The following is a 27230-nucleotide window of genomic DNA, read 5'->3' on the forward strand; positions in this document are numbered from 1 at the left end:
ACAAAGGTTCTAATTTAGCATCTCCCGGGGTTAAGGTGGTTTTACAGGAGACTACGGAGCAAAGAGAAGGAGGTGGAATCTGGAGCTTTGTCCGAGTCGCTGATAGGTGGAGCAGAAGGAGGAGGCGGAGTTTGGACAAATCTAAAGGGTGTCAGTCCCTCTAATGGTGGAGTTTTCGTGAATAAACGAGATTAGGGGAGAAATAGGACTTTAACCTCCTGCTAAACAGCCTACTAGAGAGTGAAGGAATATAGTAATACGCTGAGAAATCATTGAGGACTAAAGGATTACTTTTGGAGTGCAATAAACGGAGTCTGGCAGAATTACGGTTTTGCCAGGTGCCAGCGGAATCTCCGACTACTGGCCTTTGCTTCCACCCGGGCTGAGACCTTGAAGCGCCAGCTTTTCCGTTCTCCGGCTTCTCTCTTAATCCCACCTCTTCAGGCCACATCCTGGTTTCCTAAACCGTGTGTGTCTAATGGCGGCGTTGGTGAAGATGATTTTTCCTGAGAAAAAGAGGTAAGAAATGAGGTAGATGATTTGGTGAGAATGGTGGTCGGAATAGACTGAGCATATATTTGGAGAATGAGTAGGCAGGAAAGAAAGAGAAAGCAGGTAACTATGAGCAAGTTTCTCACAACACGTCCTTTGCGCCCGGATTTTACCGGGATCTCTGCCCTCCTTGTTGGAAGGAAACGTTGGAGTTGGCTTGCCCTGGGCGTGGGTGGGTGAAGCGATATTAGGTAGGTGCATTGTAATCAAAACATTAGAGATCATATTTCCCTCCTGAGCACCCCAGTGATTTCCTAAGAGGCGCCGAGAGGGAAGCTCCGGGGAACAGTGTGGTAGGTATGGCCACTTGGTAATGGAGATATGTCACCACTATTAATCTGTTAATTTATTAACGTTAATCTAATTAGTGGTGATATCACCATTATTTTATATCTCATATATATGCGTGTGTGTGTAATCTTTCCAGCCATAAAAAATACAGAGCTTCCCTGAAGAAACAGAAACGAAAAAAACGTCGACAGGAGCTCGCTCGATTGAGAGATTCAGGTAATTCATTGCTTATCTAACTGTGTGTGTGCCCTCTTACTCTTTGGAATTTCAGGTCCAGAGTCAGAAGTAGTCAAATAAGTATCTGATGAAGAATAGATGAGGCTTCTCAATCCTAAATAAACCCAAGACCTGTCAGAAACGATTGCCACAGGAAGAAAGTCAGGATGACTCATCCATGCATCGTTCATACCTATTCGTAAAGTATCTAATGTTTTAAATGCAAGTAATATAGAGCTAACACTCTGTCATAGAACATATTTATGAATGTTTTCCTTTGTAAAACTAGCACTGGTTGTGCGTTTTCTCAGGTAAAATGCAGGAAAGCAGGGAGCTAAAACTCCAAACCTGAGTTTTTGTGTTCCCACCAAAGAAAAATTAAATGCAGACACTGAAAGTCATGCAAAAGCACTCTGGAGAGAGAATGAGTCATCTCCAAGCAGAGAATATCAAAGGTGACAGAACTGTCTCCAAATTTATTATTGTTTGATATTTACCAGGAAAACTGGGGACAATCTTCCATACTCTGCCAATTCAGGTGTTCAGCTCCTCCAGAAGGCCTTTATTGATCATCTCTGGAATTGTCACATGCACATTCTATTCAGGGAACTTCATCTACAAGTCAGTCCCATGTTAATGTGGGCACTGATCAGAAGTTACCTTACTCTACCAGCACTGGTAAAGGAATCTTCCTTCTCGATCAGTTGGAGAGCTTATACCCATAATTCCTAACTTCACATGAACTTCAATGGACACTATCAATAATTAGTCTTGTTTATTCTTTTTCTCTTGGCATGTTTTACAAATAGCTGTCTCCTTTTTTTTTTTTCTGCAGATTATCACCATTTGATTTCTTAAGATGGTTTAAAGAAGGACCCTAAAGTAATTTAAAGAACACTTTATGATGTTACCTACATTTTACTGCTAATTGCTAGCTGCTACCTAACAGTGTGGATGTTGTATGTTTACTCACATGGCAATATGTGTTAAGGTTTAAGTATAAGCCAGCATGACATTTAGTTTACTATAAAACAATATATCTACAAATAAGATCAAATTTGATATTTGGAGAATTTAATCTTAAGGAGCAAATTTAGAAAAGTTTTTATCATCGTTGTAGAGAATAACAAGTTTATGTGTTAAGTATTTGAATACTGAAATATTCAAAATTTTGCAGCGTTTGGTTTAATAAACCTTTAAATTCTCTCAGAATGGTTAAAAACAGAAGAGGAAGAGGAAGCCTTTATTGAAAAGCAAGGAGAAGAAGAACTATTGGACGCAGAAAGGTTAGCACTGATTCAAAAATTAACCATCCAAGGTATTTTATTTGAATTTTGTGGAGTTTTTTAAATAAACATTTGAACAGTTTGAGAAAAGTGAAGAGTAGGGGGTTTACAAGCATGGGTAAATCTAAATTGATGCTCATTTTTTTCCTCAAAATACTATATAAATAATTGTTTTAAGGGAAATGAGCTTAATGAAAGAACTGTTCTCCTTTAATACTAAACAACAGCTGAGTCACACCACTTAAGTTCAATGAGGATTGAGTGAATAATGTAAGAATAGGCCACAAGAAGTCATTATTTAGATGAGACCTTGATAAATTTACTTATTTATACATAGTGATAAGACTGTCTTTGGTATAAATCATATAAGTAAATCATACAAGTCAAAGTAAATGATTTGACTGTTTAATGCTTGTCTTCATCTTCTCTAAAATGAAGAATCATATGTAATTGTTTTTTTATAAGTTTATTATATGCCTCTGAATTATTTCTAGGTACTGTATTTACTAATTTTCTCTCAAAGGTTTTTTTTTCCTCTTATTAATGATGAATTAATGATATTATGTTTCAATTTATGTTGTAACTTTGAAAAATCAACTTGGAATAAAAAAAAGTGTACAAAACATGTTGCTCATTCTGCACAACATCAAGTATTTATATTTCTAGCTAATAGGCTAATAGTAGATGTTATTATTTACCCAAAGTATAAATGCTTTGTAAAGAGTGGTTCTACCCTGGTTTAGGAAATAATGACAGGAAAAAAGTACATACTTTTCAAGAGTAAATACACAGTATATTTTTTTCAAATTTTTTCTGTCTGCAGTTAATTGAAACCAAAAAACAGTATTTAAATACTATGGAAAGGGCTGGGGCTGTGGCTCAAGCGGTAGCGCGCTGGCCTGGCATGCGTGCGGCCCGGGTTGGATCCTCAGCACCACATACAAACAAAGATGTTGTGTCCGCCGAGAACTGAAAAATAAATATTAAAAAAAAATTTTCTCTCTCTCTCTCTCTCTCTCACACACACACACACACACACACCTCTCTCTCTCTCTAAATATATATATATATATATATATAAAAATATATATATATATATATATATATATATAAAATGCACAAGGCCCTGGGTTTGATTGAAAAAAAAAAAAATGGTAGCATGGCTATATAAATAATCAGACAATTAGATTTAAAAAATAAATAAATACTATGGAAAGATAGGTAAATTGTCTGAAAATATCTAGACTTAATGTACTATTTTAAAGTGAATTGCATTTTAGTTTTTAATATTTTGTATTTTTTGTAGTCTAAAATTTATGTACAATGAATGTATATAAACTTTGAATTCAAGTTCTACAAATTAAATCCCTATGTGTTCTGTAGGTACTGCATGTATGCACATGAACATGTTATATTTAGTGATCTAGCTTATGCCATGGCTAAAACATGAGTTCTTGGCATTCACAGTTGGAAATTGTATTTCCTCCTAAAACATTTCTCTATATTCCTAAGCTAGACATTAAATCTTATTTTAATGAATAATATTACTAGTAATATTAGAGTTGTTATTAGTATTGAAAATAATTTAAAACACTTCATATTTATTGCCATCTTACTTATTCAGTGGAAAAATCCTTTCTAGATTCTAAATACTTATTGGTAAATAAAATTTTGAAATATAACCTATGTTCAGAGTTAAGATTTACAATATTGTTGTCTTGGCCCTTACTATAAGTAATATCCCTTTTTATAATATATTATTTTTTACAAAAGGCACACTTGGTTGATTTTTATAACTTGATATCTTAAGACCCATAGCATTCCTTATTTTTAAAAAACCATGACCACAGTATACCTTTATTTTCCTTGTTTCAGCAGATGAAGTATTTGGAAGCAAACTACAGGAGTCCCTTTTACTATGAAATTAGTAATTTAAAGCCCATTGCAAAAGAGTCAGATGTTTTTTCATAGGACTATAGTCCTAAAATTAAGACTTTAAAGACTTTAAATACATATTCAATAAGAAGTGTACTGTTTCTGAATGTGGAAACCTAGGTGTTCTTCTGAAACTCAATACCCACATTATTGCCATCCAAATATTCGTATGAATGGATGAAAAGGAGAGATAGTGTTATTTTTTGAAATTTGAACAGTACTGTAGCACATAAACATTTGAACCGAGTAATGATTTTAAATTACTATCCTCTATGAAGTTAGATTTATTTATGGTTCTTCCAAGAGTTCTATTTATGTTTGTTAGTTGTTTTTATTCTTACTTAACCATTCAAAGTGTTTTAATCACTTCCAAAATGTGACATATCACTATTATGTGTGTTTATGTATATTTTTAAATTAATGACTATTTTTTAGATTATTTGATATTATTGTTACATTGATAGGCAAAACTTACATGAGGAATGGTTGTTAAGGGAACAGAAAGCACAAGAAGAATTCAAAATAAAGAAGGAAAAGGAAGAGGCAGCTAGAAAACAGCAAGAAGAACAAGAGGTATACCACCAAATTTATTTGCCAGTTAACTAAAGTCATTTCTAATTAATGTTCACAATGACCTTACCACATTCAAAATTGAATGTGTTAGGGCTAGGGAAGCAGCTTAGTGATAAAGTGTTTACCTAATATAGGAGTTTAATTACTAGTACCAAAAAATTGAACAAATAAATAAAATAAAAATGGAATATCTTGAACTTTTTTTAAAAAAATCAAAAACTAATGTTATGATTACTACTGTTACATTTAAATTTTAAATTTATTTGTTCTATAAATTAAATGTTAATAGTGAATCTGAAAAAACTTTTTTTGTTTCCATTTGGAGAGAAAAATGAAAGAATTGGAAGAACAGCTGAGAAAAGAGAGAGAAGAGGAAGAGCAAAAACTACGGGAGAAAAGAAAAAGAGAGGTGATTGCTCTCACAGGAACAGACACACTGCGTATCTCAGAGTGTGCAGTTGTCTGTGTTGATGAATCTGAAGCTATAGGCATGTGAATGCTGGCAAATTTTGTCCTTTGTTCTATTTTGTTTTTACGTATTTTTAGTATTCTAATCTTGACTTTCTTTCCAATCTGTAATTAACAAATAATCACATTTAAGAAAATTATCTGTAAGTTGTCCATATGTTATTTTTCATATCCTTCAGGATTCCAGGGTTGATGTGGCATATTTTCCCGTGTCCTTATGGAATATCTATTTTTTATCAATGTATTGTAGTTTCACATAACATTGGGTTTCATTATAATCATATGAACATGGATTATAATTTGCTTCAATTCAGTCCCCTGTATACCCCTTTTTCTTCTCTGCTTCCTTCCCATTTCCCTTCCTCTGCTCCAATGGTCTTCCTACTATTTATTTAATTTTCAAAAATTAGTTCTTTACCAACATACATAAAGATGAAATTCACTGTGGTATATTCATAAATGTACATAATTTAGTTTAGTCAGTTTCAATCCAGTGTTCCTGCCTTTTCTGGTCCCTTCTCTTTTCTCATCTATCCCCTGTCTCTGCTCTACTAATTTGCCTTCTATTTTCGTTGGGTTCCAATCCCCAATCTTCCCACATCTTTTTTTTTTGGTCTAGTTTCAATAGATGACAGAAAACATTAAAACCTTGACTTTCTGAGTCTGACTTATTTCATTTGATAACATGTTCTCCAATTTCATCCAGGTACCATAATTTTATTCTTCATTATAGCTGAGTAAAACTCTGTTGTTTATATATACCACATTTTCTTTATCTTGATAATCTATTTCTTTCAGAAATATCATGGTTCATCTTTCTAATTAGTTTGTAGTTTCTTCTTAGTGGCTTATTTTGAATTAATTAATTTTATGATTAACTATGTCAGATTAGTTTCTTTAATATTGTTTTCTGTAATATTTTCAGAAATATGTTTTCTTATAATATTTTTAAGTTTGAATACTGCCAAGTTTCAAGGATATCACAAGCCATCTTTCCTTGACTCATTCATCAGGATGTAGCTTTATTATAAATTACTAAATTTGACTACTGCTAAATTGAACAAAATTTTTAAGTTAACCATCTTAGTGGGAAAAATGCATTTTATTGTGGTGTAGTCATGACAAGTTTTAAGCAGCTTCATGAAATTTTTTGTTGTTGTTGTTACATGGATTCATTAATTTCAAAGCAAATTTTGGGCACCCTTATTTTCCAGATGAGGCAAAAACAACAAGGTTTTTTTAAAAACCAAAAAGTTTTTTGGAAAAATCTCATTTTTAATAAAAAGGAATCAGTTCCCATCTTAACAGAAAAATGTTCTTCAACTGAAAACTTTCAGGTGTTCCTATCTTAACAGAAAAATATTCTCCAACTGAAACTTTAAATGCTTTATTTAAGAAGTCTGGTGAGACATGAAGTAGTAGATAAAATGAAATGAATTCAAGGTATGTATAATGTGTGCTTCTGCTGTGTGCTTGTGAGTCCTCTGAGTTAGCTTTCTAGAGTCAAAAAACAGATCATTTTAAATGATGTTAAGAGGTGTAACAAATAAATAGAAGATGATATGATAAGATTGATGGGCCAAATAATTCTTTTCCTAGGAGATGATTTGAGCTCACACTCAAGTTCAAACATACGGAAGAGGTCAAACTGTGGAAGCCAAAAGAATGCCAGGGTGCTGAAACCTAGAAACCAAAATAGAAAGGGCAGTGGCATAGAAGGAAATCAAGAAGGGAAAGCAGGGTCAGATTATGCAGTGTTCTTGGTATTTGAAGGAAGAGTTTGGATTTTATGTAAGTGTGAAGAGAAACCATTGTCTAATTTTTATATAGGAATGGGAAGTGATAATCAAATCATTTATGCAGGAGTGTAAATATGATCACTTAAGTGACAACTGTTGCAGGTAGAAGAAAATAGATTCTTCATAGAGTAGTGCTCAATATTAAAATAAGTGCACATATTTGGCATATATTGAAACAGCTAGTATGATTCTAGGTGTGAGTTAAGGGACATTAGAAGGAACAGAGACCAAAAAAAAATTGTACTCTTAGGTTGTTAGTATGAAAAAAAATGAGCAAATGGCAACCACATTTAATCATTGGGGCATGTGGGTAAGAAAAGAAGCAAGAATAAGAATTCTGTTTTAAGTACATTAAGTTACAAAGGATTCTTAGGTAACCAGAAGAACTGTTCAGTCTTTTATTTAATATATGTTTTAAGCGGGTATATAAAGGTAAATTTCTTTAACATAATTTAAAATGGTGAAATGTCAGAATATTACTGGCAGATGGCAGAATTCCTTTGCCTTATGAAAAACTTTTAAATAATCTCATAAACCGTAATTACTACTGTTCATACCACATTTTAGCTTCTGTTAAATGTTAATTATGCTCTAATTAACCCTGCATTTTATAGTATTCACTATTGAATATATTGAATATAGTATTGCCGTGGACATTGAACATTTTTTTTTATTTATTCATGGACCATTGTATTTCTTATTTTGAAAATTTTCTGTTTGGCTCTTTTGCTCATTTGTTTTTGTGTGTATATGTTAAGTTTTTTGAGTTCTTTGTATAGAATGATGGCATTTATTGGTAGAGATTTTCTCCCATTCTTTAGACTCTTTTCACACTCTTTGTTTCCTTTGCTCTGCAGAAGCTTTGTCTTTATGGCATCCCACTACTTGATTTATTTCATTTTTATTTTTTTAAAATTTCTTGAGCTTATAAGTCTCATTAAGGAAGTTGATTCCTATGCCAATATATTTCTTTTTTAAAGAAAACTGTGTTTTCTTTAAGTTATTTGGGGTTTCTGGTTTAATTCCTAAGCCTTTGATTCACTTAAGTTGGATTTTGTGGAAGTTATAAGAAGGGATTAAATTTGATTCTTCTACGCATGAATTTCCAGTTTTCCTAGCACTGTTACTCATCCATAAAGAAATGAAATGGCATTTGTCATGAAAAGGATGGAACTAGAGAATATCATGCTAAGTGAAACAGCCAGTCCCCACAAGTTAAAGATAGAATATTTTCTCTTGCTATGTAAAGATAATACAAAATAAAGAATTGGGAAAAGAAAAATAGACGGAAGATCACTAGAAAAATAGACGGAAGATCTTCTCTTCTCATTAGAAGAGAAGAATTCAAGGAGGGAGGAAGGATGGAATAAAGAACAGTAGAATGAATCTGACCTAATTTTCCTGTATACATATGTGAATATACCTTAGTGAGACTCACCATCATGTTCTCTACAAGACACTAATCAAAAGCATAAATAAAAAAATAAATTTAGTAAATAGCAAAAAGATCAATAGAATAGAGTGAAGGAATAGGAAGTACCAAGGCTGAATTAGAAAAAGTTATAATCTCTTCTTATTTTTTATTGGAATTAATCCTATTATTGTTTTAACTAGAAAGAACCATTAAAAAGAAAAAAATGAGAATGTGGTATTTATGCTTACATACATATATACTGTAACTGAAGTGGTTTGGGATTGTAATTAAAATTTGTAAGGTGTGCTTCTTTCCATTTTTATTTGGATAAAAATTGTCAGCTACTTACTCTTTTTGGAAGCTTATAGGAAGATCTGTGCTATAGAAAGAAAATTAAAACCAAAGCAATAGGTTCAGGGTTTTCAACATTGTTATACATGTGATTCTTAATGTGATAAACTAACTTTCACTAAAGTGTCCTTTAGTCTTATGTTTATGCCATTTGTAAGAAGCTATGCAAAGATGTTGGAACAAGCTAAAATGAGGTATTTTAAATACCTGCCATTAAAATTTTAGACAGATTACTGTTTTTTGGGGGGACATGGCAGTTCCAATAATGTTTGTTTTATGATATACTATTTAGATCATGTCATCATATCTGGAATTAATTTTATGGCTTTTGAATTTATACAACTACCACCACAAAAGCTTATGGGTAAACAAAAACAAATGATACTGAATGCTTAAACTATTTGTTAGCAATATCATATACTAATAATCCAAAGTGGTCAGTAGCTCTGATTCTGGATAACTTCTTTTTTCAGTTGTCCTTGGGCACTTTTCAGAATGGATGGACAGAAGGGAAACTTTGGTGATTTTCCTGGTTGCCTAATAAAAGAAAGTGACCTGAAACCAAAGTAGAAATACAGCTCTTATGTTCATGAAATATTCATTGCCTGTTGTAACCTAAATGTGGATGTTTTTAAATGAAACCATTTTTATTTTTGACAAAAGCTATTTGCTTTGATTAGAAACATTTAGTCTTTCATGGGTTTTTAAACAATCAGTAAAATTATGATATTTTCAACAGATGGAAAATAGTGACACATGGCAAAACCCAGAACCACCCACCAATTTGAGATCAATGGAAAAAGATCAAGCCATTTGTCCATTTTATAGTAAAACAGGAGCCTGCAGATTTGGAGATAGGTAAGTAATTTTGTTTTATCACAACAGAATGATGTGATTCAAAATATTGGGGGTTTTGAGTTCTCTTTTGAGAAAGATACTTCTTGTTAAAATGGCTTATCAGACTTTTCAGGTATTATATCTGATTTTCAGGTCCAGGAATGAATGCTTCTGTTTTCCATCACAGGAAATTTCACCATCACAATAAAAAAGCATGAAAGCAGTTTGAGTTTTTTGTCATTTAGGTGATGTGTTGTGAATTACAATTCCTTGACATTAGCAGTTAGGAAATCCAACATCATTCCTTCAGATAAGTACACTGTTCAGAGACTACCTGCAAATAATTTCTGGTTGTACATTTTGTAGCCTTCACATTGGTCATGCAGTAATATATATGCATAAAGTAATAATGTCTGTTTAATTCTATTATCCTTCCTATCCCCACATCTCCTCCTCTCTCCTCAGAGACTAGAACACTTTTAACTTGGGATTTTTAATGTTCTCAGGCAGATAATGACTGTTTCTTACCAAAAAGAATGAGTGATAAAATTCTGGCAATAGATTTTAAATGTTTCTCCTATGGAAATTGTATAAAGACATTGAATAAGAAGGTGGTTATTATCTTTGAGAGATGTTTTACAGCCGTGGGATATATACCTTTCATGAGATTATTTCTTACACAAAACCTCACTTGTAACCTAACCTTAGTATGCAGCAAGGTGATTATTTAAAGGACAAAGTAGTGAGTACTTCCCTCAAAAAGAAGAAAAGGAGAATAGTTAGCTATACCTGAGGTGTCATTTGAATACCCATATCATTTATTGGCAGCTGTGGGTGAAGATGATATCCAACTATGTGTTTTTTGCAGAATGATTTGATTGTATATTTAGAGTATAGACAAATATCATGCTCTAAACCAGTGGTTCCCAAACATGGTTTACCATCAGGACTGAGAAATCACTTCGATAATGTGGGTTTCCTATATGTCTGATCACAGTCTATCTAATTTTAGTCTAAGAATCCAAGAAACCTCCATTTTTCTCAAGAATCCCATGGGCTTAGTCCCAAATGAAAGCTTTTGATTGTCTTCCCAGGTATCTCTTCTCTTAGCTGAAATTTTTCATAGGATCCCTGCAGTTGGCCTTTTGAATACAGTAAGATTATTAGGTCTAGCTATGGTCAAGTAGAAATTTTCCATAGAAAGGAACTTTGGCTCTCCTATAAAATTTGACACCTTACAGACAAAGATCAAATTAATTCTTAGTAAGAATTCTGCAAGCAGAATTTTAACCCTATTAAAATGGTTATTTGTTTTATATTGTACATGGTACTTTTACTATTTCACTTCATAGCAAACACAGTCAAATAAGGTGACTCCTCATTCTTCATTCTTTCCTGGGGTTTGCTATTCCTGAGAAGATTGTTCACAATTTTTAGTAATATATCTTAGAAGTCATTTGGAAAGAGGAAATTTTACATCATAGACATTGAACATTTCTGAAGTAGGCATAGTATAGGCAAGCATTTTGTATGCATTATCTCAGTAAATACATTAGTATACATTACAGACATGGGTATGAATTAAAACATTTCAGAATCATTGTTTTTGCAACACTTGCCCTTTATTGCTTCTAGGTTTTTTCCTTCCTAAATTATATGGATGTTTTTTCCTGAAGTTTTTGTCTTACCAGTTATTTTATTATATTTTAAAATAACTTACCAGTTATTTTATTATATTTTTAATCAAGGAAGAAAAGCACATAACATAAAATATTCTGTCTTAACTATTTTTTAAGTATATAGCTCAGTAGTAAATATAGTCACATAATTGGGCAACTAATATTTCAAGCTGTTTTATATCACAAAACCAAAACTCTGCACCCATTTAACAATTTTCTATCCTTCCTCATCCTGTCCTGCAACATGTTTAACTAGAAGACTAACCAGAAATTTTTTATTTTCTTGGAAGTTTAAACTACTTTTTTTTCCTCATTTTATTTTAGGAAGAGAAACATATTTTTAAAATAAGCTCATGTCATGAATAATTTTAATTCCTGCATAGCTGAATTAGCTCAGACTAGATACAACTGAAATTATGAAAATTGTTCTTCATAATGTTTAGCTATTTTTATTAAATTCAAAATGTGTTTTATACCCTGTATTGTATATTAACTTTAGTCTCTTAAAATCTGGCTCTTCCCCTAATTCTTGGTTAGTTATGCATTTCAAGGCCTCACCTTTCTTCTTTCAAAGTGGGATAAGTATTAGCACTCAAACTGTCCTAACATCTCAGAAATATCAGAGGAAAAGAAATGTAAAAATTCACGATAACTATTAAATATTGAATATAAGATTAAAATACCAAGTGTTTTCTAGATTGTCTTCTAAGTATGTAAGTTAATTGAACATTGCATAGAATCAGGATTGTATTATTAGTTCTCAGTTTCTTCCCAAGAGCCCAATATGTGACTCCACAATCAGGTAATACAGTGTATTTTTTTCCTCCCTGTAGTTCAACATATATAAAACTTGCTGAACTTCATTCAGTAATAACTGAATAATAAATGAACTTAGTTTTCATTGCCAACTTGTCATTTTGACTAGAATAAAGTGTTGAAATTTGGCATCTGAGCATAGTTATTGTAAGATCAGAAGAGCCGAATTATTTAAATTTTTATCTCAAAATGTAATGCAAGTTTGTGTGTGATTTTTAAATACTGGACTAGTGAATTAGGTTTTTGTTCATATGCAGATGCTCACGTAAACATAACTACCCTGCAACAAGTTCCACCCTTCTTATTAAAAGCATGTTTACAACATTTGAAATGGAACAGTGTAGTAGGGATGACTATGACCCTGATGCAAGTCTGGAGTACAGTGAAGAGGAAACATACCAGCAGTTCCTTGACTTCTATGATGATGTGCTACCTGAGTTCAAGAATGTGGGAAAAGTGATCCAGTTCAAGGTGGGCATATGCATGGAGTGGATTCATATGCCTCACCCTAAAGTAACTCAGTGCACAGAGAGCTGGGTGCTGTTTAACTGGGTATAGCTAGCTATGTGCTAATATGTGCCTAGCCAAGGGTCGGCACTCAGGTACTCAGTTAAGTATTACTTCTTTCTTCTTTTCTTCCTCCATTCTAGCTTATAATGTATAAGTACGTGAAATCACAAATGTATATTACCATCTTCCTAAATGCTAAGGTCTGGATTGGAAATGACCTTTCATTTATTTAAGACCTTTGTGCTTCATCTCTCAGCTTTTGAATTATCTTCAACAGGTCTTCTGCACATAGTCATTCAAGTCTTCACTTAGATACTGTACATGACAGGGAGCTTCCTTTCTTCTTCTGTAGGTGCCTCACCTACAGCTTTGGTATTTGTATTGTGACTCTACTTTACTCAGTTTGTTAGTTCTAGTTAATAATGTATGCCTACCAGTCCTACCCAAAGTGCATGTCTTTCTTGTAGAAACAAAACAGAACATAATCTTATTTTTCTTTTATTTATTTTCCATATTGAATACAGTGTCTCAAAATTATCCTGGCTTGTGATACTTGCTAAAAGGGAGATATCTAAATTACATATGACTGTTTTAAAATGATGTCTAAAGCTGGGTTAAGCCATATCAAATACCTGTTTCTCTAGGAACCATTATTTGAATCTTAAGATAGTCAAACCTCTTGGGGCTGGGAATACAGCTCAGTTGCTAGAGTGCTTGCCTCACATGCACAAGGCCCTGAGTTCAATCGCTATACACAAAAAAAAAGATAGTTAAACTTCTTAATCTTGTCTAGGATTTGGTCAGATCTGAACGTAATTGATTTTATATTAGGAAAGGAAGAAAGTGTCATTTAATTGGGAGAAAAAAGAACTAAAGCTATAAAATATTTTTCTGCTATTTGGAAATGACTGTAGAAATTTGAAATAATCAAAACAGGAACTGATAATTCAGTTTTTAAGAGACTCTCACATTCAAGTTCGTTCTACTGATTTTAAGAAGTTTAAAACTTCTTTTATATGAAGTTATTCTTTTCTCCTAATCTTTTGTTCTCTCATATCTGCCTGCCTTAATGCTGCTTCTAAGCACAAATGAAAACCACACTAGAAGGGTCTAATCACACAAAACATAATACCACTGAATTGACTATCCTATGCTGTCAAATGTCATTTCTATCTATTTCTTATCCAGAAAGATTACAACAATGGTCTCCTTCAGGTATCCTGGTTCTTCAGAGTGGTATTACTGGTACTTTCAAAGCTTAGGCTTGATTAAAATTTGCAGTTTTGTCCAATACTATTTTGTATTTTTTCTTTTGGTTAGAATCCTATGAGCTCTTTAATGTTATTTGGTAAATGTGTAGAGATTGGCATCTATAAATTGAAGTCTTCTATATTTAATAAATTTTTAATTGGAAAAATTAGCCATGGAAAATTAATATTGGGCCCTTTTTCTCACAGCACTGTTTATTCATTAGGGTGGGAAAAAAAACTGAGTGCATGTTAGAAGAGAAAATATTATATATTGATAATTTGATGCATCCACTAGAAACTAGGTAAAATTCTTTTGAAAAGAATGTAAATACCATTAGTAAAATCTTAAGATATATAAATAATACTATATATTAAGGAGTTATTATACTTACACATTATAAATATACAGATATAGAGATATATATAGCTTATACAATGTATAATTTATATATAATGTATAATTTATGCCTATTTCAGTGTGCATGAATGTATTTGTGTCTTATCTAGTTACATGTATGTTTACATATGTATGTGTGTTTGTGTTTGGAATTGAAGGTAACTCTTACCTCAAAATGGAAAATGTTGGTGATAAATCTGGCATGCATATGAATTTATTTGTATTCACTGTGTGTGTGAAACATTAAATTTTATTTAAAAATTAATGCAGTAAACAAAGATCAGGCAGGTGGGTCTGTAGTTCTACTGTACAGTAATGTGTGACAAATGTTAATGTTTGAGGTATATGATATCTTTTTTATAATTTTTAATTGATAAGTACCTTGTGGAATGTTAGTCTGGAAAAAGTGCATTTGACAAATTTATAGTTTATTTTCCTTAGTTTTTAATGATGGAATATTTCACATTACTTCTTAGGTCAGCTGCAATTTGGAACCTCATCTGAGGGGAAATGTTTATGTTCAATATCAATTGTAAGTATGCTGAGCATAAATTTCTTTGTTTTCTCAAGGTAGTGTTTTATCTATTTTTGTTAACTTTTGGAATTTTTTTTATTGGATATATGACTTTCTTAAGCACAGTTTTTTCAAATGCAAATATCAAGAGTTGATAGAAAAATGTATTTCATTTTTTGTGGATTTAAATAGCTTTAAATCTAATTCAGCATTCAATTATTATTTATATAATTTTAATAATCAAAATACAGAGCTGATCAAAGGTAACTAGAATACAGAATATAGAAGTACGAGTTAAAAGAGATTAAAGCTTAAAATAAGTGTTAGTGTTTCTTTGATCAGATAAGAGGACAATTTATGTATTATTGCTTTTAACTTGTACTTCTGTATTCTGTATTCTAGTTATTCTATACCACTCAATGGCAAACACATTTCTTGGCCACTTGATAAGAATAGTAATCCTGAGAAGTGCAAGTTCTAACAATGAAAAACACACGCTGTAGTTTTGTTTGTTGACTATTTTTTACTAAAAAGAAAGTTTTCATTCATAAACCTGTTTGATGCTGGAATTTATGCAGAATTAGATGAAAAGGATCACTAAGTCAGTGTTGCATATAACAGCTTTAGTGCTCTAACAGAATTTCCTACAATGTGCAAAAATCATTGGCTTAAAATAAATTAATAAAATAATTAGTAATAAAATTAGTTTATATCTTAGAACATTAAGATTTTTTATTTTTTTATTTTTTTTTTTTGCTTCAAAGAGAAGAAGAATGCCAAGCAGCCCTTTCTCTGTTTAATGGACGATGGTATGCAGGAAGACAGCTTCAGTGCGAATTCTGCCCAGTGACCCAGTGGAAAACGGCGATTTGTGGTAAAACACAACATGATGATTTTTTTCTAATTTGTTTCACTGTTGTAGAAAGGTGGAAAATGGTGATATGTGATAAATTATAACATCATGACTTTTTCCTAATTTATTCCACTAGTTTTCGTAGGGACAAAAAACAAATTTTTTTAATGAGGTTTTTTTTTAAATTCCAAATTAATTATACATAGCTTTGGCTTCACTGTAAGCAGAAATCATATAAAAATCGTCACTTTTTTTTTTAACCTATATCAGATCTTGTGTGTCATTTTATGTAAGAAGTGACTGAGGCCAGTGTATTGATGATGGACCATGGCTGTCATTCTTATACCTAGCTCTTAGTGCTATATTTCAGAAAGCCCAACAAGCCACATTATTATAGTTCTAAAGGCTCCCACTACTTGGGCTGTTTTTGTTTTTGTTTTTCCCATAACCACCTTATCCTTAGTATGTGTTCTGTCATTACTACAGACAAGAAAGCGTAGTAACATTTCTATCCCAGTCAACACTGACTCATCAAACAGTGGCAGTCATATCATAAAATGAAACAATTCTTTGCTGATAGCATCCAGCAATTTTGATGTTCTGATTTTTAAATTTCTGTCAGGCCAGTACCCATGATGGGAAGAGATGAAGCTCTGAATGTCTTAGGGGATCTTCTCTAAAATTTCTCTTTTGTTTCTTTGCTTTATGCTCCTCTTCTTAAACTCTGAATCATATCTAGGGTTTAGCATCTTGTCTTAATAGATATTGCCATTTTAAAAGCATTTTTTAAAGGGGAAGGAGGAAAATTTTAACAGGAAAACCTTAAGAAACCATTTCAATTTAAGTTTAAAGACTTGAGGTTGAAAGGAAAAGATCTGTTTTATTCCATCTTTTGTCAATTATTAGTTCCATGTGATATCATCAAGAAGCTTTTTGGTTGTTACTTTGACTCCCTCAAACGAGATTATTTCATTTATTTTTTTTTAATTTTTTTTTTTTTAGTTGAAGATGGACACAAGATGGACACACATTTATTTAATTTATTTATTCATTTTTATGTGGTGCTGAGGATCAAACCCAGGGCCTCACATGTGCTAAGCAAGCATTCTACTGCTAAGGCACAACCCCCACCTCACTTTTTATTTTTCACTTTTTATTTATTTATAAATTGCTTTTTAGTGATAAATCATCTAAACACTTTTTAAATGTGTATGTCTTAGAGCTTTGAACTACAGTCAGAGTTGTGTAAGCTAGTGTTGGCTAGCTTCACTCTATTTTAAAATATTTTTATCTATACCTATTTTCAATTACTCTTTATTGTCCACCCACTCACATCCCTCAGCAACCACTAATTCACAAAGTATCCCTGTGATATACTTTGGTGAACATTTCATATCAACTGAGTGATGTAATTTTTTTTTATAGCATCTTTCATTTGTGTTTTTTTAATCAAGTTTCATCTATTTTGCAACATGTATCAGTACTCATTTCTTCTTAGGTAAAATTATGATACATTGTTTGGATTAACATTTTGTTTATCCATTTGTCAATTGAATGTTTTGATTGTTTTCCTCTTTGTTACATGTAATGCTTCTAAAACAAATCATGTACAAGCTTTTATATGAATATGTATATTTCAATTTTATTGAATATATTCCTAAAAGTGGGTCATGTGGTAACTCAGTGTTTAACCTTTGGAATTGCCAAGCTGCTTTCCAAAACTACTTAATCATTTTATACTTCTACCAGAATTCTAGTTTTTCTTCGTTGTCACAGTGCACTTGTGATATCTCAATTTGCATTTTCCTAGTGACCAATGATGTTGAACACCTTTCTTGGGCATATTTGGCTATTTCTATATTTTTGGAGAAATATGTGTTCAAGTTTTTTGCTAATTTTTGTTTTGTTTTTTTAATTTTTATTTTTTTTAATCATACGTGACAGTAGAATGTAATTTGACATATAATACATACATGGAATGTACATACATCAATCATATTATCTATTCTATTCTGCTGCCCTTCCTATCCTCCCTACTCCTCCCCTCCTCTCCCATCCTTTCTCTCGATCCAATCTAATGTGACACACTTTTTTTTTCTTTTTCTCATTACAACATCATATATGTATTCCGTATAACAATGAGGTTCTCCTTCCATCTTCCATGCAACTCCCCTTCTCCCTCTTTTTCCCTCCCACCTCTCTTCCCTATTTAGTGGTAGTCTTCTTCTCATGCTCTTCCTCCCTATTCCATTTTGAGTCACCCCCCATATCAGAGAAGACATTCGGCATTTGTTTTTTAGGGGTTGGCTAACTTCACTTAGCATAATCTGCTCTAATGCCATCCATTTGCCTGCAAATGCCATGATTTTATTATTTTTTAGTGCTGAGTAATATTCCACTGTGTATAAATGCCATATTTTATTAATCCATTCATCTATTGAAGGGCATCTAGGTTGGTTCCACATCTAGCTATTGTGAAATGTGCTGCTATAAATATTGATGTGGCTGTGTCCCTGTAGTATACTCTTCTTAGGTCTTTTGGGTATAGTCCGAGAATGGGAATAGCTGGGTCAAATGGTGGTTCCATTCCCAGCTTTCCAAGGAATCTCCATACTGCTTTCCAAATTGGCTGCACCAATTTGCAGTCCCACCAGCAATGTATGAGTATACCTTTTTCCCCACATCCTCGCCAGCACTTATTGTTGTTTGACTTCATAATGGCTGCCATTCTTATTGGAGTAAGATGGTACCTTAGAGTAGTTTTAATTTGCATTTCTCTGATTGCTAGAGATGGTGAGCATTTTTTCATGTATTTGTTGATTGATTGTATATCCTCTTCTGAGAAGTTTCTGTTCAAGTCCTTGGCCCATTTGTTTATTGGGTTATTTGCTTTTTTGTTGTTTAACTTTTTGAGATCTTTGTATACTCTAGAGATTAGAGCTCTACCTGATGTTTGAGAGGTAAAAATTTGTTCCCAGGATGTAGGCTCCCTATTCACCTTGCATATTATTTCTCTTACTAAGAAAAAACTTTTTAGTTTGAATTCGTCCCATTTGTTGATTCTTGGTTTTAACTCTTGTGCTATAGATGTCTAATTAAGAAAATTGGGGCTTGCCCCCACGTGAGGAAGATTAGGACCAACTTTATATTCTATTAGACGCAGAGTCTCTGGTCTGATTCCTAGCTCCTTGATCCATTTTGAGTTGACTTTTGTGCATGGTCAGAGAAAGGGATTCAATTTAATTTTGTTGCATATGGATTTCCAGTTTTCCCAGCATCATTTGTTGAAGATGCTATCCTTTCTCCATTGCATGGGTTTTAGCACCTTTGTCTAATATAAGGTAGTTGTAATTTTGTGGATTTGTCTCTGTATCCTCTATTTTGTACCATTGGTCTACCAGCCTGTTTTGGTGCCAGTACCATGCTGTTTTTGTTACTACTGCTCTGTAGTATAGTTTAAAATCTGAAATCACGATACCACCGATTTCACTCTTCCTGCTTAGAATTACTTTAGCTATTCTGGGTCTCTTGTTTTTCCAGATGAATTTCATGATTGCTTTTCCTATTTCTGCAAGGAATGTCATGGGGATTTTGATGGGAATTGCATTGAATCTGTAAAGTGCTTTTGGTAGTATGGCCATCTTAATAATATTAATTATACCAATCCATGAGCAAGGTAAATCCTTCCATCTTCTAAGGTCTTCTTCTATTTCTTTCCTCAGGGTTCTGTAGTTTTCATTGTATAGCTCTTTCACCTCTTTTGTTAAGTTGATTCCCAGGTATTTTATTTTTTTTGAAGATATTGTGAATGGAGTAGTTGTCCTCATTTCCATTTCAGAGAATTTGTCATTGATATACAGGAATGCCTTTGATTTGTTGGTATTGATTTTATATCTTACCACTATGCTGAATTCATTTACTAGTTCTAGAAGTTTCTTGGTTAAATTTTTTGGGTCTGCAAGGTATATGATCATGTCATCGGCAAATAGTGCTAATTTAAGTTCTTCTTTTCCTAAATTTATGCCTTTAATTTCTTTCATCTGTCTAATTGCTCTGGCTAGTGTTTCAAGAACTATGTTGAATAGAAGTGGTGAGAGAGGACATCCCTGTCTTGTTCCAGATTTTAAAGGGAATGCCTTCAATTTTTCTCCATTTAGAATGATGCTGGCCTGAGGCTTAGCATATATAGCTTTCACCATTTTGAGGTATGTTCCTGTTATCCCTAATTTTTCTAGAGTTTTGAACATAAAGGGATGCTGTATTTTGTCGAATGCTTTTTCAGCATCTATCGAGATGATCATGTGGTTCTTATCTTTAAGTCTATTGATTTAATGAATTACATTTATTGATTTCCGTTTATTGAACCAGCCTTGCATCCCACTGATGAATCCCACTTGGTCATGGTGCATGATCTTTTTGATATGTTTTTGTATCTGATTTGCCAGATTTTATTGAGGATTTTTGCATCTAAATTCATTAGGGATATTGGTCTGTAGTTTTCTTTCTTTGAAGTGTCTTTATCTGGTTTGGGAATCAGGGTGATACTGGCCTCATAGAATGAATTTGGAAGTACTCCCTGTTTTTCTCTCTCTTGAAATAGATTGTAGAGTATTGGTATTAGTTCTTCTTTAAAGTTCTTGTAAAACTCTGCTGTATATCCGTCCGGTCCTGGGCTTTTCTTGGTTGGTAGTCTTTTGATGGCTTCTTCTATTTCCTCACTTGATATTGGTCTATTTAGGTTGTTTATATCATCCTGACTCAATCTGGGTAGTTCATATGCCTTAAGGAATTAACCGATGCCTTCACTATCCTCTATTTTATAAGAGTAATGGGTTTTTAAATAATTTCTAATTATCTTCTGTATTTCTGAATTGTCTGTTGTGATGTTGCCTTTTTCAACCCGTAAGCTAGTAATTTGGGTTCTCTCTCTTCTCTTTGTTAGCGTGGCTAGTGGTCTATCAATCTTATTCATTTTTTCAAAGAACCAACTTTTAGTTTTGTCAATTTTTTCCATTGTTTCTTTTGTTTTGATTTCAATGATTTAAGCTCTGATTTTAATTATTTCTTGCCTTCTACTGTATTTGCTGCTGATTTGTTCTTCTTTTTCTAAGGCTTCAAGGTGTAGTGTGAGGTCATTTATTTGTTGGCTTTTCCTTCTTTTAAGGAATGAACTCCATGAAATGTATTTTCCTCTTAGTACTGCTTTCATAGTGTCCCAGAGATTTCGATATGTTGTGTCTGAGTTTTCATTTACCTCTAAGAATTTTTAAATTTGCTCTTTGATGTCTTCTGTAACCCTTTGTTCATTCAGTAGCATATTGTTTATTCTCCATGTGATGTAGGATTTTTTCTTTCTTATTTTATTATTGATTTCCAATTTCATTCTGTTATGATCAGATAAAATGCATGGTAGTATCTCTACTCCTTTGTAATTGCTAAGATTTGCCCTGTGACATAATATATGGTCTATATTTGAGAAGGATCCATGTGCTGCTGAGAAGAAAGTGTATCCGCTTGATGTTGGGTGGTATATTCTGTATATATCAATTAAGTCTAAGTTATTAATTGTATTATTGAGCTCTATGGTTTCTTTATTCAACTTTTGTTTGGAAGATCTGTCCAGTGGTGAGAGAGGTGTGTTAAAATCTCCCATGATTATTGTGTTGTGGTCTATTTGACTCTTGAACTTGAGAAGAGTTTGTTTGATGAATGTAGCTGCACCATTGTTTGGGGCATATATATTAATGATCATTAAGTCTTGTTGGTATATGGTTCCCTTGAGCAGTATGTAGTGTCCTTGTTTATCTCTTTTGATTAACTTTGGCTTGAAGTTTATTTTATTTGATACAAGTATGGACACCCCTGCTTGCTTCCGGGGTCCATATGAGTAGTATGTTTTTTCCTACCTTTCACCTTTAGTCTGTGTATGTCTTTTCCTATCAGATGAGTCTCCTGTAGGCAGCATATTGTTGGATCTTTTTTTTTAATCCAGTCTACTAGCCTATGTCTTTTGATTGGTGTGTTTAAGCCATTAACATTTAGAGTTACTATTGAGATATGGTTTGTACTTCCAGCCATATTTTATTATGTATGTTACTTAACAAAATTTGTTTTTCCTCTTTGATTAGTTTTTCCTTTACTACCTCCCGCTGTTGGTTTTCATTATTATTTTTCATTTCCTCTTCCTCTAATATTTTGCCAAGGATGTTTTGAAGAGCTGGTTTTCTAGCTGCAGATTCTTTTAACTTTTGTTTATTGTGGAAGATTTTTATTTCATCTTCAATCCTGAAGCTTAATTTCACTGGATACACAATTCTTGGTTGGAACCCTTTTTCTTTCAGCATTTGAAATATGTTGTTCCAGGATCTTCTAGCTTTCAGAGTCTGTGTTGAAAGATCAGCTGTTATCCTGATTGGTTTACCCCTAAATGTAATCTGCTTCCTCTCTCTTGTGGCTTTTAAGATTCTCTCCTTATTCTGTATGTTGGGCATCTTCATTGTTATGTGTCTTGGTGTGGATCTCTTATGATTTTGAACATTCAGTGTCCTGTAGGCTTCTAGTATTTGAATTTCTTTAAGTCTGGGAAGTTTTCTAGTATTAACATTTCAGTGAATAGATTGCTCATTCCTTCGGTTTGGACCTCTATACCTTCTTGTATCCCAATAACTCTTAAGTTTGGTTTCTTTATGTTATCCCATAATTCTTGGATGTTCTGCTCATGGTTTCTTAACAGTCTCGCTGAGCTGTCTATGTTCTTTTCAAGTTGAAAAACTTTTTCTTCGTTGTCTGAAGTTCTATCTTCTAAGTGTTCTACTCTGCTGGTAATACTCTCATTTGAGTTTTTAATTTGGTTTATTGTTTCCTGCATTTCCAGGATTTCTGTTTGTTTGGTTTTTATATCCTCTATCTCCCTATAGAGTTGATCTTTTGCTTCTTGGATTTGTTTATGTAATTCATTGTCAAAGTGATCTTTCATTGTCTGAATTTGCTGTGTAATGTCTTCTTTGAGACTCCAGATCATCTGAAGCATGTATATCCTGAACTCTTTATCTGACATTCCATCAGCTGCAGATATTACCTCATCTAATGTTGAATTGACCTGCATTGTTTGTGGTCCTTTCTTTCCTTGTCTTTTCATCCTGCTCATGTTTCTTTATAGCTTTGTGAAACTGTTGTGCTAATGGTTTTCCCCTTATATATTTGTATTGTTCTTGTATAGCTCCAAAATCCCTCTTTTGCAGAGAAAGACAATGTTAACAGTTCCCAATATCAACAATACATCATCTAAGCACAAGTTTTCATTATTAATACATTTATAGTTAGATTCTGAGTCTATAGATATTGGTTTTAATTATTATTTAAGAATGTAGTCATTAGTTTCATATAAGGCATACCATATCTGGTGGCATATAGAAAACTTAATTTCAGACGAAGGATGTTATACTTAGAGGGAAAGGAGTGAGGGTATGAGGTTAAACTAACTTAGCAACTTTGGAGAACTCTAACCAATAGACTGGTAATTAATGGAAGAATGTGTAGACTCAATCTCCTATCTGTATTTAGATAGTTACCCTGTGTATAGATAGTAAAAGTTAGGAGTTGAAAGTGGGATAGAGGGAATACGAATGAAGAAAAGAAAAAAAAATAACAAGGAAGAAAAGAGAAATAAGAGAGAAGGAAAAAGAAAGTTCAATAGAAATAAAGAAAAAAATAGGGGGAAGGTGGGGTATATGCAATTCCTCTATATTATAGTATTTTGGTGATTCTGTTGTTCATGCACAGTTCTTGGTTTCACATATGTTGAGGTTGTGAAAGAGAAGAAAAGAGAGAAAGAGAAAAAAAAAGTCTCTCAGAACTCTGTTTTCCTTGCTTCCAGTAGGTGGCGTTGTCTATTCCTAGCTTGAGCCTCTGTGTTCAGTGTGGTGGATATCGCCAGTGTGAAAGGATATGAGCATCCACCTATGTCTTCCCTACTCTAGTCTCTGAGGTGGAAACCAAGTGCCTGTTCAGTTGTTGTTTTGTGTTGATAGCTACAATCCCCAAAAGCTGTGGGAAATATTTTGAGTTATTGCAGCTAAGGTGGGGGAGTTGGAAACTGGGTTCCTCGATCAGCCACAGAACCATGCTGGTAGCCACACCCCCTTTGATGGGTTTTAAGGGTTGATGGGTTTCCTCTGGACTAGCAGGCGGGGCGGGGCTGGGCTTCCTCCTCCGGCCTCCTTTTCTAATGTTTTAATAGGTATTTTGTGGTTTTGAGTTAAAACAGTTTTTTCTATTTTATAGAAAATTTTTACAAATATATATGTTTCATTCTATAGATTTTTTTCAGTTACTTAAATGTGTCCTTTGAAGCATAGAATTTTGAATTGTGATGAAGTCTAATATGTCTGTTTTTTTGTGATTTTATATTATGTCTAACAAATGATTGCTTATTACCCACCACCAAGAATATTTACTTATATATCTTTTATCTCAGGTTTAATTAGATCCATTTGAGATAGTTTCTATAGATAGTGTCAGGTGCAGAGGTATTTCACCATTTGGGAAATTCGGTGCTTTTAAAATTTTTGAAAAACCTAACAATATTATTCAAATACATTTGACTTAGGTAAGAATCTTTTTCATATTAAATGCTGTTGGTAAATTTAAATTTAGAACAAATTTTTGTGTTGATTTTTGAAATCTAAAAAATGTAGGCTCTTCTTTCTATAATAGAACATTTCTTTTAAATAGTAGTTCTGTCCCACTACCATATTACCTCATAGCAGTCACTGGTTCTTCTGTGTTAATTAGGGATCTATATTGTCAATCATTGAATAATATAACCTTGGGAGAAAAAAATGTAACATAGTCACTGTTCACTCAGTTGCACTGGCAATCATAGGGTATTCTGATAAACCAAATTTTTATTATTTGTTAAAGCATTTTGAGTTTCAAGTTTGATGAACAGACTTAAGACTTCAATTTATGTAAATCCCCTTTTTTAAAATAGCATGAAAATATCCAAATCTGTGAAATTTTTCTTTAAAAAGGATAAGGTGCCATTTTGTAAGTATAAAATAGTAATTGCTGTTTTATCACTGTGCATTTGTTTACAGGTTTATTTGAAATACAACAGTGTCCAAGAGGAAATCACTGCAACTTTCTTCATGTGTTCAGAAATCCCAACAATGAATTATGGGAAGCAAATAGAGACATGTCTCCAGGTTGGACTAACTCCTCCTTTAGTAATAACTTGGAGAAGAAAGAGAGAATCATCTACTATGGCAAATACTATGGTAAGCCAAGGAGAAGAAGCAACCCTAGTCCAGATCATTTCTACAAGAGAAATAGAGAGCCTGCGAGGAAGAGGAGAAGTAATCACATGGCAAAGAAATCTCAAGAATACATAACAAAGAGTGATGAGAGACCCAATTCACAAAGTGGAGGAAGAAAAGGGGCCCCTAGTCACAATAGCAGAAGCCACCTGAGAAGGACCCAGAGCCAGAGCTGGTCTGGTTCCAAGAGTCATTGCAGTAGGTGTTCAGATAGTAGAGACCATACTATTCAGAGACTCAAATTCAAATAAATCTATTTGCTAGAAATGGTGATATCTTATTGTGGCTGCACATATTTGGATAGAGGGCTATGAGCTCAGATAGTCATAAGTCTGGCTGACTCCCTGTACAAAAGATCTCATTTAAAAATACATTTTTTTCTCTGAAAATCAAAAGTTACATGTTTAGATACGGAAAACTTAAGATAATAAAATGCATAAACCACAAGAAAATTTTTTGTAATTCTATCTTGGGAAATAATCATCTTTGGAAATTTTTTCCCTATTATTTTTAAGCAAGTGAACTTTTTTTATATAAAGTAAAAATCATACACGACTAGAACTAATATGCTATATCTTTTCATCCATATTACCTTGTCATATTTCATCAAGCCCTGATTTTTATGTAATTGTTTTTCAGGTATATAAAATTATCAATTTAATTAAAATTTACATCTGATTTCACATTATTAATGAATTTGGTGTGCAAATTAAAACTCCTATAGTAGAATTCTTTAAAAAATTATACAACATTTCTTTAGTGAGAGGACAAGTGAATGGAGTACTTCATACATAGCATATGTTAAGAGCAGTGAGTGGCAGACTGGTAGGCACAGCCCTCAGCATGAGGCCATGTGTTATGGTCCCTGTGCTTGCTCTACAGCTCACTCCTCAATTGGTTGCTGCAAGGGCAGTTAGCAAAAATTGCATTGGTGGCTACTTGTAATCTGCTTAACTACTGCCTGAGTATATATTCATGGTAACTGCGCAATAAAATCAGATCTGCTTCCTACTTGGTCCCTGGAGGTCTTGATTAGCAACTCTGCAGCAATAATTTCCTCTACCCTATTCTGTGGACATGCAACAGGCACCTGATCAAGGACCTGAGATAAAACAGGTGTGGCCCCTCACAGAGCAGTGAGGAAGGGGAAATTGGGAATCTAATGAATTTTACCGAAGACTTGGAGCTGCAAGTATTATGGACTGTCTTGGATACTAGAGGTTTAACCCTGAATAAGAGAGAAGCCCAGAAGTTCTGGGATATAATAATAAACACCTATGGATTGATGCTGCTGATATCTTTGATCCTATAATATGGGACAAGATAATGGCAAATGTGCAAGCAAGCTGAAGTAAGATGGGATATACTTTACTGCTACATTGTTTTCCTATTGTGACAGCTATTCAAGAAAGTTTTAGGGGACCCTGCAACAAGACCCTTGTCATATAAGATGGCCCTGAGGGAAGATGAAACTGTAAAGATGAGGGGGGAAAAAACGGGTGAAAATCTACTTCAAAGCAAGCAACCACAGTAGGCACAAGAAAGCTGGGGCTAGAATCTAGTTTAAATCAAGCAACCACAACAGAAGCAGGAGGGAGAGAGAGAGAAATTGGTACTGGTAGCCTTCGTGGTGTAGATGAGCTGACCACAAATGGCACAAGTGTGCCTTTTATTGACAGGCAAAGATTATATATGTCCTTCCCTGAGTCAGTGGCAAATGCTTCCTTATGAGGAAACATCAAAGCCAGCAAGGGACTATAGAAATGACCAGGCCATCAGATAGGCCCCAAGTCCTAGTCTTCCAGAAAACCCATTCTAGGATATCAGAAATCTTTTTGAAGATCTCTGTAAGGTAAGGGATGAAAGGTGGGGTAAGGAAGTTCAAGCCTTCCCAGTCAACATATCCCCAATACCACAGTGCCCTGCCACTTGGTATCCACACACATTGGATAGCCTGAAAGAGTTGAAGAAGGCAATAAAAGAGGATAGACCCAGGGGGCCATTTGCAGAGGAAATGCTCAAATCATTCAGTCTTGAACTTAACTGCCCTCAAAACTGGAAAGACCTAGCCAGAGCAGCTTTTGAGCCTTCAACATTTTTGAAGTGGAAGGCATTTTTCAATGATGAATGTGAACAGCAGGGAGATTGCAACCACACCACAAATGTTAACCT

The 27230-nt window shown here is 33.4% G+C and overlaps 1 protein-coding gene across 1 annotated transcript; it reads left to right on the forward strand.

Annotated features, from left to right (window-relative positions):
• The first annotated feature begins 411 nt into the window (after positions 1 to 411).
• LOC139703485 (U2 small nuclear ribonucleoprotein auxiliary factor 35 kDa subunit-related protein 2-like) lies at positions 412 to 25510 on the forward strand. The gene is made up of 10 exons (XM_071606971.1): positions 412 to 519; positions 980 to 1059; positions 2270 to 2345; positions 4745 to 4853; positions 5179 to 5262; positions 9625 to 9743; positions 12475 to 12688; positions 14851 to 14906; positions 15653 to 15762; positions 24840 to 25510. The coding sequence occupies exons 1-10, from the start codon at positions 479 to 481 to the stop codon at positions 25307 to 25309; spliced, it is 1359 nt and encodes a 452-aa protein (XP_071463072.1). The 5' UTR covers positions 412 to 478; the 3' UTR covers positions 25310 to 25510.
• The last annotated feature ends 1720 nt before the right edge of the window (positions 25511 to 27230 follow it).

Source organism: Marmota flaviventris, chromosome Y (genome assembly GCF_047511675.1).
Source record: "Marmota flaviventris isolate mMarFla1 chromosome Y, mMarFla1.hap1, whole genome shotgun sequence".
NCBI classification, from domain to species: domain Eukaryota; kingdom Metazoa; phylum Chordata; class Mammalia; order Rodentia; family Sciuridae; genus Marmota; species Marmota flaviventris.

What these genes read in the sequence shown, in the direction of transcription:
- LOC139703485 (XM_071606971.1), top strand. Translation starts at nt 479, where the DNA reads ATGGCGGCGTTGGTGAAGATGATTTTTCCTGAGAAAAAGAG. An exon ending in GCCTGCAGATTTGGAGATAG is followed by an intron (nt 9,744 to 12,474) that starts GTAAGTAATTTT and finishes GTTCATATGCAG; the next exon opens with ATGCTCACGTAAACATAACT. An exon ending in GTTTATGTTCAATATCAATT is followed by an intron (nt 14,907 to 15,652) that starts GTAAGTATGCTG and finishes TTTGCTTCAAAG; the next exon opens with AGAAGAAGAATGCCAAGCAG.